At 44.6% G+C, this 16164-nt stretch overlaps 2 protein-coding genes across 2 annotated transcripts in view; both read left to right on the top strand.

Annotated features, from left to right (window-relative positions):
• The first annotated feature begins 1018 nt into the window (after positions 1–1018).
• chata (choline O-acetyltransferase a) overlaps positions 1019–16164 on the top strand; it is a 57256-nt gene continuing 42110 nt past the window's right edge. Inside the window, exons 1-2 of the mRNA XM_069885450.1 lie at positions 1019–1257; positions 3254–3380. Coding sequence (XP_069741551.1) covers positions 1211–1257; positions 3254–3380 — 174 coding nt within the window. The 5' untranslated portion in view covers positions 1019–1210. The remainder of the gene's footprint in view (positions 1258–3253; positions 3381–16164) is intronic.
• On the top strand, positions 11905–13419 carry slc18a3a (solute carrier family 18 member 3a). Its single transcript, XM_069888215.1, has one exon. The coding sequence runs from the start codon at positions 11905–11907 to the stop codon at positions 13417–13419; it is 1515 nt and encodes a 504-aa protein (XP_069744316.1).

The following is a 16164-nucleotide window of genomic DNA, read 5'->3' as shown; positions in this document are numbered from 1 at the left end:
TTATTTCAAAAACAATTGCAAATATCAACCGGTGGAGGGAGCTGGAGGTGTATTGAACCCAATCGATGAAGTTGCATTTATCCCGGTTCACCGCGCAGTGGCGCTCCAGTCTCGCTGAGCTGTCAAGCGCTCTCCGTGGTCCTGAATAGAACCAGGTAATAAATATGTTTCAAATCAATGCTACAAATCTTTCCTTCCCAGGAATTCATTTGAATTGGACACTAATAAAACAGAGCCAAGAAATCCATAGTTATTAAAATAGCTTTTATGTAGAAATAGTTTCATCGAAAGAATTTCAAGCAAAAAGCTTAATTTAAATCCAAAGAGAACAATTCGCGTTGACTTCAGGGTCAACTTCTGAGTTCCCATTAAAACATTTTAATGGTGTGCCCCACAAATAGCCGTTGCCAGAGACCCCTTCCAATACTCCAAGACTGCGTGCTATGTGGTCCTCAACCTTTCTTTTTCTCCACACATCACCTCAAGTCATCTCTCACCACAGGATGCCATGGGTGCTCTGTGGTGAGTAAGGGATGACTTAAAGTGGCATGTGAATGGGGAAAGGAAGTTGAGAACCTTTGGCATAGTTCATTGACCATGCATCAGAGAATCTAGATCAAGGAAAACGGAAGAAATGGAACGGAGGACAGGAGACAAGTAGAATCGAGGAAGTGGGTGAATGCATGAAGACCTGGAGAGATCATGTCAAAGCCGCCCAGTTAAGATTTCCACGTCATTTGCCGACGTTTCGCGTAAACGAAGGAACCCCGACCTCAGCTACCGATTGATAACTTTCAACATCTCCAGATGTAGTTAACGATTCTAATTTAAACGGTTCTCGTCTTTAAAATTAGGCTCCCGCGTGCTATCCATTGTTTTTTAGTGGAATGGGTAAAATTAGCAATGCCTGCAGGATTTCTGACTCAACACGTGGGGAATGAATCCCGTTGATCCCTTCTGCTTGATTCTGTTTATTGTGGTTCGCGGGAGAGGCGGCGGCAGGCACAAAGGCAAGTGTACATGCTTGTGGGCCGCGCGTTTCATCATCGTTCGCCGGGAGGGTGTGAACACCGTTTGGTGTTGTCTTTGTTTTGAGATCTCGCTCACTGTTGATGGTCCGAAGGTCAACAAGCGTCGAGCGCTGAGCAAGGGTCGTGAGAAAGCCGAGCAGGAGACGTGTTTTCGAAAGAGCCCAGCGGAGGCGAGATCGATGCGACAAAGACGAAGTGGCAAATCACATCCCTCTCATCGATGCGGGTTAATTATTTTAATTGTGCTGTCCTTTTCACTCGGCCGAGATCACCTCTTGTAAATGGGACACCGATTGATCTGTGACAGCAAAGGTGCGCCTTGCGGTTGTCCCATTCAGGAGCGCGGTACGAGAGCTGATGGGGAAGAGAGACTCCACGGGGAGCGGGAGTGAGCTATAAAGTCTAAACTCATGCTGAAGGAGGGGGGGGGGTCTCTAAACTCAATCTGAAGAGCGGTGGGGGGGTTATACTTCCGACCTTTACGTCGTAAGTTTCGGTGATTCTGAGGTGGTTCTGCGGAAGCACAAGTAGAACATAATTCATCCACTAAAAAGAAGCTACAGCGTTAATGTGCAGAGAAGAATTGTTGAGATTCTCATTTTCAAAGCTGTGTTGTGGGTTTCCGTGATCCAAACTGCCCCGCAATATTCATCAAGAATTTAATAACCCGACAGATTTTGAAATCGCTTCTAGTTCCCTGGTTTAGCTCATTTGCTGATTGTCAATTCATTAAATCGGCGTCTTTTGCCATCCCCGTTTCATATTGCTGATGTCAACTCGTTCCCTTAACTTTGGACCTGACAAGTAACATTTTAATGGGCATTCTACAAACCTCTCATCATGTTTTTTTGTCCTGGGTGGGGTCTCCCCGTCACCACAGTAGCGAATTGGACGAAATATTTCTGGAAAAGTGTGCCAATAAACACAAAAGCATCCGTGAAAGTGCATTAATTCTTGGCGTGTAGGCACGTGTCCTTAGGTTTAATGCAAGTCTGTGCCTTGTGTTTAATTGTGTTTAAAAAAATATGCATTATAACATTTTAAATGTACAATATATTAAACTTTTCCCTCACAAACAGAACAAAAACATAAGCAAACCAGTCCCTCCCTCTCCCCTTCCATACATATAGATCCCTTCACCGACCGAGTTTACATATATTTTATGTAGATGGAGTACAGATGGGAAACTACGTTTTAATAATTTAATCTTTAGTTATTATAAATATTTATTAGTAAGGTTTTAAGGATGGACATGGAAACCATTTTGAAAGTGGAAATGTCTGTTAAACCATTGTTGGTTGAAGCTGGGTAAACAACCACAAAAACTTCATTGAAATTCGAATTGAATGGTTCATTCACTTGCTGGAACAATGGTGTGTGCTCAAGGAGAACATCTGGTTCAAAAGAAGACTGTTTGCCCACCTATGTTGTTAGAATGAAAACTCAGAAGCATTTAAGTTTTGTTTGTTGCTTCGGCAGACAATCCAGAAGAGTTTGGTCGTAAAACTTTTGGAAGAGAGAAACTTCAAACAGAAATCAGGAGTGATGTCATGGTCATGTGATTAAATCCTTTTGAAAATCTGTGTTTTAATATTGCACCGAAAACAAATCTGAGGTCAGAAATGAGACGCACTCAGGAGAGGATCTCTGATTGTATTCTCTTCACATGAGAAATACAGTGGCAAGGAAACACCACTTCAGCTATCTCTGAAAAGAGGACAGATTCATTGTGTCCATTTCTATATGGCACTTTGTGTAACCCTTGCCTCTGGCAGTGCAAGAAGGGGAAATCATTCATGTGAAGAAATATTTCTCTGACAACAACTCTACAAGAATTTCCTGAGTTTTGAGTAGTCTGAAGCCTCACACCAACTCCATAATTATTTTTAGCAACAATTTAAAGATCTGAATTTCAACAAAAAGCTGACTGAACTTCAAAAATATATTCTTTTTAACAATTGTGCCTAAACTATAATGGTTTTGGTTTTGTCCCACACATACACACATAGTGGGGTTAAGTTAGAGTTAAGTAAGGAGTGTTATTATGCATTAGTTATTAATAAAAATCATTGTTTTGAAGATACCATGGTCTTGGTGGATTTCTATTGCTGCTGTCCGTAACAGCCATGATGCCATGTTTTTGAAATAATAACCATTATTATTTTGATCAAAGGGACCCATTATGCTCTTACCACATGTAAATATTTTTCACATTCTCACAGATTCACCATTATGTATGCAACATTCCAATTCATGAGGGTACAAAATCGTAAAGTGGATTGGTGGCTTTACAAGTTTTTGAAAAGATCCTGGCCAGAAAACTATGGAAACTATTCAACAAAGAGGCAGGTTAGTGTCTCATTTATTTAGCATTGAATAATTTGTCTTCTTGAACTTTTTGGCAAGATGGTTGATAACTTGTGGTTATGTTGTTTGTCAATTAACCTGTAACGAGGGTTTGAACACCAGAAACCACTTGCAACAAAATACATTTATATTTACATCACATTTAAATGGGGCTATTGGTGAAGATATGTATGAACCATCGCTTCAGAATGAGTTTGATCAAAGATTGATTCAAGGATGAGAGATTTAAGAGTTACCTAGAGAGAAGATTCCAGGGCAAACCAAGAATATGAGATATTCCACTGCCCAGAGATGGAACAGTAGGTTTTTAAGGAAGGAGAACTGTGAGAGATATAGAAGAAATATGAAAAGGTGGCTGATTCATAGAGAAATGCACAGATCAGGAAGAGGAGGAAGGTCAGATGTATTTGGTATGGGCAGCAAAAGTTTGAATGAGCTGATTTAATGAATCTTAAAGTTTGGAGGTCAGTCAAATAAACTCTAAAAAATAATTAGGTTCCAAAAGCAAAGTGGTTGAAAGTAGGTTGTGGGTGAAATGGAAATGAGTATTTTGCGATGGTAGATAGGGTGTAGTGTTCCTGCACCCGTGTTGCAAAAGCTGTGATTATCAAAGAATATGGAATCAGCGGCACGTGTTCAGATGGCTGTTTGGTCACTGAGTTAACACTTCCCCACATCTGACAGGAAATAAATGTGAACCATCTGACACAAGGGGATTAACAGTTTGTGGAATGTGGTGCATATGTGCCCCCATATCAACAGAGAAAATCAGAGAAGGACAGAGAATGTTACTGGTAGATTGAGAGAAAAGGCCATTGTAGGCCATTTATCTCTGGTTGCAGGTGGACTTGTATAAATAGAAGGAAGGAAAGGCAGCATCAGCAGATTAGAGAATAGGTTCAAGGTTCCTTTTAGTGTCATGTAATAACAGATTAAAAATGTAACACTTTCGCCTGCCATAAAGCAGACTAAGTCATCCTGAGCATTGCTCGATGCTCCTAACAATAGGAGAAAGAGAAGCAAAAGAGAATAGAAGAGATAATTGGGAAGGGAATAGGGATATTTCCAACTGAAAGGTGATAAAGTTGAAGAAGTAATATTACATCCACTGAAAGTCATAGGTGATGCTATGAAATGTAGAATTGAACATTACACTGAATCTGCCCCATCTCTCTATATTCCATTGTTTTATCACATATGAATTGAACTTCCATAATTTGAATACATACATAAAATGATTTAATCATGTGACCACGAAGAGAGTCGTGACAAAACAAAATGGTGCAGATTCTTGAAATCTGAGGAAAAACATAAATTGTTGGAAATTCTACTGTAATATTTTTTTTTTTTCTTTTTCATGGATTCTGCTTGAATTACCAGAATTTTCTGAAGTATAAATAATATTTTATTTGGGTTAAAAACAAAATTATTCATCCAGAATCTCAGCAATGGTGAAGTCAAAAAGGACCAATACAAATGCAAAAGTGTAAATGTCATGCACATTGTTTGGTCTGAATACTCAGGTAAAGGCAACTGTGGAGGATGTATAGTAATGGGTAACTTGTGATTCAGTCTTTGAAATGATGAGAAATAATGCTTAACTCTCTGCAACTCATTGATGGAAGAATGCAGTTACAATAAGGCTGTACCCAATTATTGATGGAAGGATAAATTCCCCATCGGCTTTAGTCTACCAGATTTTGGCTGTGTGATGGAAAGTTGCAAATTAAAGGAAAAACCAATCTTCAAACCTGTACTAGAAGTGTTAATTGATAAAGAGTGTGCCTGTACTTCGATTGGCACATCCATTGTCAAAAAAAAAGGCTTACTTCATAGGACAGGACACACAAATGTCACAAGAAACATGACAAAATACAGAAGCAGGTTGACCACATGTATTGGCAAATTTATTCTACTTGGGTACATCTTATTTTGGAACTGAAAGACATGCCTCCTGCTACTTTTGACTGCTTATCGATGGCCATCTAGAATTGAAATCACCTATCCAATCTTCTTAAGTGAATGTTTTATATACTATACCACTGCATAACAATAAATGCCTTCTTGAGATTACATCATGAGGAAAATAAGAACTGTGTCCATTTTAATACAGGAGACAGAATGTCTCAGGTCCTGAAACTCCAGGGTAGTGTAAATGCATCATTTTACACTTTCCATGGTTAAAATGTCAAGGCCTTTGACTTGAAACATTTCCTGTTTCTCTTTCCTTGGATGCTATTGGTATATCTCCAGTATGTTTGGCTTTATTTCCAATCTCTCTGCTGTTTTGTATTTTTATTCACCACTCAATCTTTCACTCCAGTAAGAAAACAAACCTGACTCTCTGCTTTTTGTCTTGGCCAGTTTCATATCAATAGAGCCATTGTCCCTTTAATCTCATAAATTTAAACTTTGCAAACAAGCCCATTGCGTGGTGCTCTGTCAAATCATTATTTTAAAATCCAGAAAGACTCATCAATCACACTACCCTTAGCAACCCTCTCCAGTAGTCCTTGAAGGACTTGATCAAATTAGTCTAATGCAATTTGCCTTTTAGCAAATCAATGCTAGCTTTTAGTTATAAAACTATACTTCTTCAAATGCCAATTAATTTTTCTCCATGTTATTGTCCACAAGGTTTCTTGCCTCTGACATTAGACTGGCTGGACTGCACTCAGTCAGATTATTATCCTTGCTGATTTTAAACAGGGATGCAATGTCGTTATATTCTTTCTATTCGGATAACCCTTTAGCTACATATTCTTTACCTATTTTATATCTTTTCTCTTGATTCATGTGCTTTGTTTTATTGCAGGAATGCTGATGCAAAATATTAATTCATTCTCAGCCATGCATTCTACTCCCACAAATTAACTTCAATTCCTTTTCCAGTCCTTCCAGCGGCTTTTGTAAGACAGTAATGTGTGGCCTCAGACATTAGCTGACAGCATGGAATTAAACTGAGTGGTCAGGACGAAGGACTGAAACCCAAGGTGTGGAGCTCTAGGGAAAATCAGGAAAACAGACATGGGCAGTTTGGGAGTGGAAAAATCAGCTTGAGTTGTAGCCCCAAGGGAAGGCAAGGCGTGAGGCGAGGATTTCTACAGTTATAAGATCTTGAAAGAAATTCAGTGGAAACCTCATTTGTTTTGAACAATTTTATGCTGACTTTCATTTATGAGCCCAGATTTTTACAGGTGCCAATCAGTTACTTTTCTTGGCTTACTTTCTCCAGAATATCTTTTGTTAATCTTCTAAATTCTTAGAAAAAATACTGGTGTCATTTAATCCTTTGAGTCAAAGTATTACTTTGGTAAATTTTGCTCTAACCCTTAAATATGGTTTGTAAACTGAATTTCCAACATAGAGGAACTATGTCCAAAGGAAATAGGTGTCTGTGTAAACCAATGACTGGAGGTTGTAGAAAACAAACAGGGTAACATCGTAGAGGCATTCATTCAGGTGCCTTGCCGTTCAACATGGGCGATCATATCCTTCATGATCTCTAACCCTCAAAATTCTAGTTGTTGCCTCCCTTGTTCTCCTTCGGTGAAGGCCCCATCTTTGAGCTGAGACCGTAGTCAATGTGAAGTTAATGATTATACAAGGGGAAAAATACTGAAGTGGTTTCCTGTTGCCTTCTTCAGTTGCAGTGGATGGGTAACCCATCCAGCAGATTAATCTGCCCAGCGTTTTTAGTTTTACAACCATCAATTCCAATTTGTAGAATCTGCTTGAAAAACCATCCACCGTCTGCAATCCATGGCTTCACATGTCCCTGGATGGGCGGCTAAACTGGTATGATACCTTGCCATTAGGCTATCAGATGGAAGGAGCACTTTAAAACCCTCCTTTTGCAGCACCAACACCATAGCATCGACACCATTAATATTTCTAAAAGAGATCAAATAGGATTAGCTACAATTGAGGGAGAACTCACTTGAGATATATGGGCTGTTGCAGAGGTTATAATAGGAGAGGATTATGCCAATTCTTACCACAGCAAAAATTTCTGTTGCCTGATGAAAGGGTTGATAAAAGAGTAAGTAATGGCTGGAATATTTATTCAGTAATCAAATTTAATTAAATCATGGTAAAAATTTCTAATTCACTAATCACTGAAACTCATTTTAAAAGAGACAGTGCAGATTTTTTCCCTCAGTTTTAGTTCCACCCCATTCACCTTGCTTGTGTTCATGAGAGAATATAATACTTGTGAAAGTAAAACTCAAGGTCAAGCACGTTATCTATTTGTGCAACTCAACATTTTGCCAAGTGGTGCCTCATATTTTGGTCAAATTTAACCGCAGAATGACCTATAGATTCAAAAACATAATGATATAAACCCTTAGTCATAATCTAATCACCTTTTATCAATGACTTGAAGAATGGAAATACATTTCAACCAATTAATGAGTCATATTTGCTTTCCACAAAGCCAAGCCCTTTTTGTTTCATTTTGCAGATGAATGGGTCAATGTAATGACCACTGGGGAAAATTCTATTAATTATGCACATGTACCTGACCTTACTGAGTGGGAGGAATAATGTGATGGCCTCAGAGAAATTTAAAAGCTCCAGTTACTTTACTTCTGGCAAGCTGTGCACGTCAATAAAGTCCATTTGAAAAGTTACGTTGGCCTTATCGTTGATTAAAATTTATAGCAATCCGGCAGAATATCATTTGTATTGAATCGGTTGAAAATCAAAGCATACAAAAGTCACATTGATCCCATCACAGAGCAGCCTTGCAAAGTGCCCTCCACCGAAGTGACACCCAGACCCCCCCCCCCCCCCCCTCATGATACAGGCGGATGTAAAACACGAAAGTCTCCAGACTCCGGAAAAACACGATGCTGGAGAACCCCAGCTGGTCAAACAGTGTCCTTTGGATACTAAAGGTAAAGATACAGAACCAGCGTTTCGGGCTTGAGCCCTTCAAGATACGGAAAAAATGTCGGCAGGCGTTCTAACCTTAGGAAAGTGAGATGAGTTAACGGAGAGTGAGAACAATTCTGCCAGGCAGAGGAGGATGGTGTTGGAGGGTGCCTGGTCTCTTGTCAAGAAAGAAAGAGGGCTTTGAGACCTGTGTGGGATGAAAGTGAGGCGGTCGCGTTCACAGATTAGAAAGTCATCGGTTGTTTATCATTGACTTGCCCTCTAAAGGTGCTCTTGTTAAAGCAAAACAAGGTGTAGATTTATACCTATGTTTACAGAATATGGTGCGAACCCCACAGATATCAATATTTGCACCCTTTCCATCACGGGACCATTGTATTTTCAGTGCAATGAAGACCGACGTGGTCAATAGGTTTTATTTTTGGAAGATCTTTTTATTTAAGCGGTTGGTGCCCACGCGTGCCCCCCCCAATTGGCACACAGAAATTCTAACCCTCACTCTTTAAAAAAAAAAGAGAGCTGAGAACCACATCGTGGGAGTGTTCGTTGGGGTCAAGGGGACTGCGACCAGTTTTTGTTCTTGCTCCTCGATCTTGTTGTATCTGTTGGAACGGTAGGGCGACGGCACTCCCTCAGTACTGCGCTGCTCCAACGAACAAACCGTGTGCAAGCCTCTAGCTCATCCTTCCACACAGAATGCCTGCTCTCAAGCCATTTTCCTAATCGGAAAGATATCACCAAAGACATTCGGTGTCAAGTGCTGCAGACAACAGAGAGAACGAGAATGAAGTGGCCATGCGTTTAACCCTTTGGACCCCGGCCATTTCAACCTTTCATTAACATCTGCTCAGGACTGGGTCCATGGGGTAACTTTTACAATACGGTGGTTGGGTATAAAATCAGTCCCGGGAAACGGGTACATGGTAGTCCCTGCAAAGCGGGACCCGAGATCCAAAGTTGGATCAAATTGAGCGGACTGGACTTTGCACACCCTGCTCAGTGTGGAGCGACCCCACCCAGTGCACCGCACGTCTTGCACCCAGTTCATCGACTTGCATTACAGCCAAATGTCAATTATTTCAGTTTCTGGGGTGGTTGGGGATGAGATGCCCCTTACCCCGTTTCTAACATCTGCACCGCTCTTACTAACATCTGTCCTGCCCCCCTGCATGCTCATGACCATGCTGTACAGTCCATTGGCCAAACGTTTGCTCTGTGGTGATGAGAGATGACCATAGCGTTGATTTCCCCAGTTTACTGCCCCTCGTTGGCCTTCGATACATGAAAACTATGGCCAGCGCCTGTCGTCCCAGACAGATACAGCGAGCGCTGCCAACTAGAATATAAAACGAGAAGCTGTTGTTGCCACATCGTGGTTCTACTCCAACATAGAGGCCAAGACAGAATCCGAACGCAACAATATTGATGCAACCCATCCGGACAAGAGCCGAAGAGCAGCGAATGCTGCTATCACTTCGCATTACCAGAGACCCGGATTCGATCTTGGTCTCTGGAATTTGTGTGTGTGTGTGTGTGGAGATTTCTGTGACCGCATGGGCTCCTCCCAAGCCATGCTGTTCGCTGAGTTGATCAGCCAATGTAAATGACCCCTAACGTGTAGGTCTGTGGAATAATCTGGCGACAATTAAATGTCACAGGGAAAAAAATAACGAGGGCACGGAATTAATATGTTGCATGCATTGTCTCGATGGGCTGAATGGTCTGCGTTTCTGTGAATTTTGGAACACATCCTCAGAGCCACTTCGTTCGATAGCGCAGAAACGGACCCTCGGCACATCTACACATCCAATTTGCCTGCATCAGGACCGGACTCTTCTGTCTGGACGTGTTTCCCGTCAGTTTGTATCTGATACCACCATCTTCTCTGCCAGCCGAATAAAAGGTACCCTTCAGATCCCCCTTGCCTGCCCCCCCCCCCACTCGCTCACACAGTCCTTAAAAATGCTCTCCAATTTTTGGTCCTTTATGATGGGAAAGGGGCTCTCACCATCTCCCCTATCTGTGCAATTGACCATTCGCCTCACCCCTTAGCCTCCAGGGAATCAAAGCCCAGCCTATCCAATCTCCCCCCGGCATCCAAATCCTCCTGACCCCATCGCCCTGGGCCACCAACAAGTCCAAAGGCAGCATCACAAAGAATGCAGATTTTGGAATTTGAGTAAAAAACGAAATGTTGGCCGGGCCCCAGCGCGCAAGGGGAGAAATGGTCTGTCAAGGTCTCGGGCTCTCGACCTGAAACGATGACGGACCATTTCTAGCCGACCCACCGAGTTCGTCCAACAATTCTTTGTTTGCAACAAGTGCTGAGAGCTGGCGGTCATCGAGAGTTACCGCCGATCTCCAGAATACTGCGGGGGTGTTGGCCGCTGCGGTGGACCAGCAGCGTCCTTCTGCACGTCGCAAGCACTGGAAGGAAACTGCGGACAGACTGACTTCAATCGCACTGAAATATCTGCTGTGGAGAAAAAGCAAGTGCTGTTTCAAAGAGTCTTGCCACGCCGTAACAAGTGTACCCACGAGAAGTCAGACCCTGAGCAAAGACAAACTGGTCAGAGGGATTCCCCAAACTCCAAAAGCAAATCGATCTGTTCCGTTCCAAGCTATTCGTGGATTCCGAATAGTTTCTGGCCAACGTACATTGTCCAGTCAAGCGCTGAGCATCAAACTAGGGAGAGGAGGCGGGCAGGTCTGTGGGGCTCGCCGGATGACCAGCTCGGGACTGAACGCAGCCAATGAGGCGCTGGTTACGCAACCTCCCGGGGGAGAAATGGTCAGTTGATCCATATGTCTCGATAATGCACGAAAGTCTGCAGACACCGTGATTGCAGTAAACACAACGCTGGAGAAACTCAGCAGGTCAAACCGTGGACTTTATAACGATACAGAGCGGACTTTTCGGGCTTGAGCCCTAATGTTGGTTCTGTACCGTTAGCTTTGCTCCATGAAATACACGGTTTGACCAACTGAGTTTCTCCAGCGTGTTTTTACTTGGTGTCCATGAAGGGAGCGGTCCCGGCTCATTTCTGCCACCAGGTCCGCCCAGTGCCTCTGTGCTCGGGACCACAGCAGTCGCAGTTCTCCCAACTATCCACATCCCGGGATCAGAGTGTGGACGGTCTGGAATTGGAGAAGATCCAGTCACGTGGCGAATTCGCATCAGGGGCGTGTTCCAGTGCAACCAGATGAAAGCGGAACAAAGTCCCGTCATAAACGTCAAGAAAAAAAAAGCAAGGAGCAAGGAAGCGTGAATGGCTTCCGCGGAGGAAGGAGGAGCCGGGTGGGTTACAGGTGGAGGAGGTGGCGACTCCCGCAATCCGGCGGTGTGACCACTGCCTCGTCGCAACAATCCGTTCATCCGCCGTCCGGGCAAGATTGAAGAGTTGGAGGAGTGCATTCCCCTTCTCCGCCTCCCTCGCTCCCCTCGGACTTGGCCGCCCGGCGACTATGCCCGTGCCCGCGACGCCGGGGCGCACCCGGGGCTTTGTGTCCAGGTAATCACAGGGAGGGGGGGGGGGTCCAGTCGCCGCCCGAGGGATCCGGAGGGAAGTCGGCGCGGCCGCTGCGGGAGGAAAGTGGTGGGGCGACGATGGCGAAGGCAGCCCTGGGGAAATTTGCCGGCGCGATTGGAGAGAGATGTCAACGGATCAGCGGGGCCATGAATGAACCGCTGCGGAAACGCCAAATTCTGCTGGTCATCGTGTGCATAGCCATGTTACTGGACAACATGCTCTACATGGTGATCGTGCCCATTATCCCAAACTACCTTGAAACGATAAGAACTTACAAACTGGTGTACATCACAACGCCTTCCAACGGAACCAATGGCTCCCTACTCAACTCTACCCAGACAGCGGTGTTGGAGAGGAACCCCAATGCGAACGAAGACATCCAGATCGGGGTGCTGTTTGCGTCCAAGGCCATCCTGCAGTTGCTTTCCAACCCATTGACTGGGACCTTCATTGACCGAGTGGGCTACGACATTCCGCTGCTGATCGGCCTCGCCATTATGTTCTTCTCCACCATCACCTTCGCCTTCGGGGAAAGCTATGCCATGCTGTTCGCCGCGAGAAGCCTGCAGGGACTGGGCTCAGCGTTCGCGGACACGTCGGGGATCGCCATGATCGCCGACAAGTACACGGAGGAGTCGGAGAGGAGCCGAGCCTTGGGCATCGCCTTGGCGTTCATCTCCTTCGGCAGCCTGGTGGCGCCTCCCTTCGGCGGCGTGTTGTACGAGTTCGCGGGGAAGTGGGTCCCCTTCTTAGTGTTATCCTTCGTCTGCCTGCTGGACGGTATTTTGTTGCTCATGGTCGTGACGCCAATTGCAAGCAGAACACGTGAAAACATGCCTCAAGGCACCCCCATCTACAAACTTATGATCGACCCTTACATTGCTGTGGTGGCCGGTGCTCTCACCACTTGCAACATCCCCCTCGCCTTCCTCGAACCCACCATATCAAACTGGATGAAAAAGACAATGAATGCGAGCGAATGGCAAATGGGTCTAACGTGGTTACCGGCATTCTTTCCGCACGTCCTAGGGGTATATGTCACTGTCAAGCTCGCCGCCAAATATCCCAGTTACCAATGGCTCTACGGAGCCGTGGGCTTGGTTATCATCGGGGCCAGTTCGTGCACAGTCCCCGCCTGTAGGAATTTCGAAGAACTCATCATCCCCCTGTGCGCCCTATGTTTTGGGATCGCCTTGGTGGACACGGCCCTCTTGCCCACCCTCGCCTTCCTTGTCGATATTCGTTACGTGTCCGTGTACGGGAGTGTGTACGCCATAGCAGATATCTCCTACTCTGTGGCCTATGCCTTGGGTCCGATTGTGGCTGGGCAAATTGTCCACGACTTGGGTTTTGTGCAGCTCAACCTCGGCATGGGGTTAGTCAACATCCTGTATGCCCCAGCCCTGCTGTTCCTCAGGAAAGTGTGTCAAATGAAACCCTCGCTCTCTGAGAGAAATATCCTACTGGAGGAGGGGCCAAAGGGATTGTATGACACCATTATCATGGAAGAACGCAAGACGGCTAAGGATCCTCAGGGTAGCTGGCCAGGTAACCACTCCGTGCTCCCCGACCAGGAGGGGTACAGTGAATAGACTGTCTGAAGACGATTCGTCCAGTAATGATTACAATTAGCTCCGAAACACTCCAACCTTCCCAGGATCTACATGAATGCAATACAATTTAACTCTGTGATGTACTAGATGTCTAATATAATCCGGGTTTTTTTTTTTGGGGGGGGGGTCATATTTGCCGTGCCATACTTCTGTATAATTTACGTAAACGCTAATTTCGTGGGTCTTACCGGAATGGCGACTTTGACAAAGGTGGGGAGAGTGTGCTCAATCAGGATTCGTCTTTTTCCACAATAAATCACATTTATCCCGAGATTATTTAAATAATAAAAACACAATGCTGGATTAACTCAGGTGGCCAAACAGTGCCCTTTATATAGCCAAGGTCAAACATTATGGCTCATCCCTTGGTGAAGAGCTCAAGCCCGAAAGGTTGGTTATGGATCTTTACAATATAAAGCCCACTGTTTGATCTATTGAGTTTCTCCAGCATCGTCTTTTTACTTCAAACAGGGGTTTGCAGACTTTTACATTTCATGATTTAAATAATGCAAACAGGGGTTTAAATAATTTTTCATGATTTAAATAATGCAAACAGGGGTTTAAATAATTTTTCATGATTTAAATAATGCAAACAGGGGTTTGCAGACTTTCGTGTTTTACATTTCATTATTTAAATAATGTCGAGTGCAGTTTTTCCACTAATTGAATTTGTTTGTGTGAGTTCCAGGTTGCACACCTTGATGACAAGAGCTCAATGTACGAAATTTTCAGGGATATGATGGGAATAAAAATATTGTAGATAAATATGTATGCTCCTTACATTGCGTCTTGGAATCGAATTGTAAAAGAAACGACGGTGTATTTTTCTCTGCGAATGGATCTCTGTCGCGGGCTATTTCGACCTGTATGTGCTGCTACATTATAACCTGGTTTCAGATTAAAGTTGGATCAAGAGATGATGACTTGAGTTTCAATAAATTGGTTTCATTTCAAAGCAGCGGCTTCATGTGCAAGAACGGCGCAACGAAGTTGCTTTCAGATCGTCGGGCTTTCACGTTATCTATCCGTGCACACGGTTTTGAAATCTTACCCACACCAATAAACTTTTCTGATGAATACTCGGAAAATATTGTGGACACATTTACTCGAGGGGAGAGCTGGATTACATCTGATCACATAAAGATAATGTAACATTTGAATACACACACTTGCCCCCATGAAACCTGTTTGACCCAACAAATCCGCTCTAATATAAACGCTCTCGCTTCTTAATCTTTAATAAAATGCAAACCCACCCCCAAAATGTTCTCGCTTACATTTTCCATTCATCTCAATAACAAGACGGATGGAGTTGGCATAATAAAACTCAGGGTGATGCCGAAGTAGGTCGATTGGAAATTTATTCGATGAGAGCTTTCAAAGGGGAATTTGAAAGATAAATTAAAACAGCGACGGGAGGAAAAAGTCTGGAAACGAGTGCTTGTAAAACCAGGACACCCCCCCCCCCCCCCCCCGTTTCCACTGTTGTGGTCTTATATTGAGAATTACAATTGTCTTGAAAACACAGCAACATAAACTTTTCATGTCACGGTTTCTGATTTGCTTCGGACATTTATCGGCTCCCATCTCCACGCCTCCGGTTTCATTCCAACGTGAAAATAAAAGTTTCGGACTCGGGTTGCAGGTGTGAGCCGGGGGTCGAGTTTCCTCCGACTCGAACCGCTCCGATTCCCCGATGAAAGCAAACGTTCCTCCCGGCCAGGATCCTCAGGGAAGCCCGGGAGCGGCGCGGTGCCGAGCCCCCGGCGTCTGGGAGATGATCGGCAAACCGCGTCAGACTCGGAAATAGATCTCATTACAAGTCCTAAAATCGAGTTTCAATCCGAAATGACATCCGGATGTCGCCGCCAAATGGCTTGTTAAAATAATGAGACTGCTATTTGGGAGCGATGCTCCTTCCAGAGTTCTAACTACAATTAATGGAAAGTATTTTGCAATAAACGAAAAAAAGTTTCGGTTGCACTTAATCGAGAAATGCCCTGTTTGCCAGGTTGTTTCCCTGAAGAAGAGGGTGGATGAGTATTGTTTGAACGGCGTCCACTGACGGACGAGCCTTCTCGGCTGAATTGGTCAGCGTTGGGTTTCATTCGGAACCTGGAACAGCTCGGCGATGCTCATTCACGGCCGCATCAGTCGGAACGGGTTGGAATGCAGCAGTCCCGGGGCTGGTGGGGTGTGATGGGAAGCGCCTCAGCCCAAATTCTCAGATGAACTCCTTCACTTCTACCACTGGTGTGCATCGGAGGCAGGGGGCACCTTCTGCTGAGAGAGGGAAGGAGTCACCGACGCCAAGTCTGAACACGTTAGTTGAGGAACATTTCTTGCTGAATAATGACCTGCCGAGGATGGAAAATGCGCCATGCCAAAGTAACCTGTTACCCCCCCCCACCCCTTCCAGCCCCGCCGCCGCCACCCACTCCCCTGCACCTCCCAACCCAGAGCTCATATCTAACCTCCGTGCTCAAAGTGAGTGGATGTCGTCGACGTCTGGCCGTGCGCGGTTGTGAGGCTGGGCGAATAGGGAAAGGGGGAGGGTTCTGGCATTCCGAGCAAGAGTATAATCGAGCTCCATCGGTAACACGATAGAACTGGCGGTGACAGCGGACGGAGAGAGTTGACCATTGTTGCCCGGTATCTCATTTCAGTCATGGGTTCTCCAGTAAAGCAGGCTTCCCTTTCGTGTCCTGTGGAATCCTGAAGATT

The sequence above is a fragment of the Narcine bancroftii genome, chromosome 6 (genome assembly GCF_036971445.1).
Source record: "Narcine bancroftii isolate sNarBan1 chromosome 6, sNarBan1.hap1, whole genome shotgun sequence".
NCBI classification, from domain to species: Eukaryota; Metazoa; Chordata; class Chondrichthyes; order Torpediniformes; family Narcinidae; genus Narcine; species Narcine bancroftii.
This window is presented reverse-complemented; position numbering and strand designations above follow the sequence as displayed.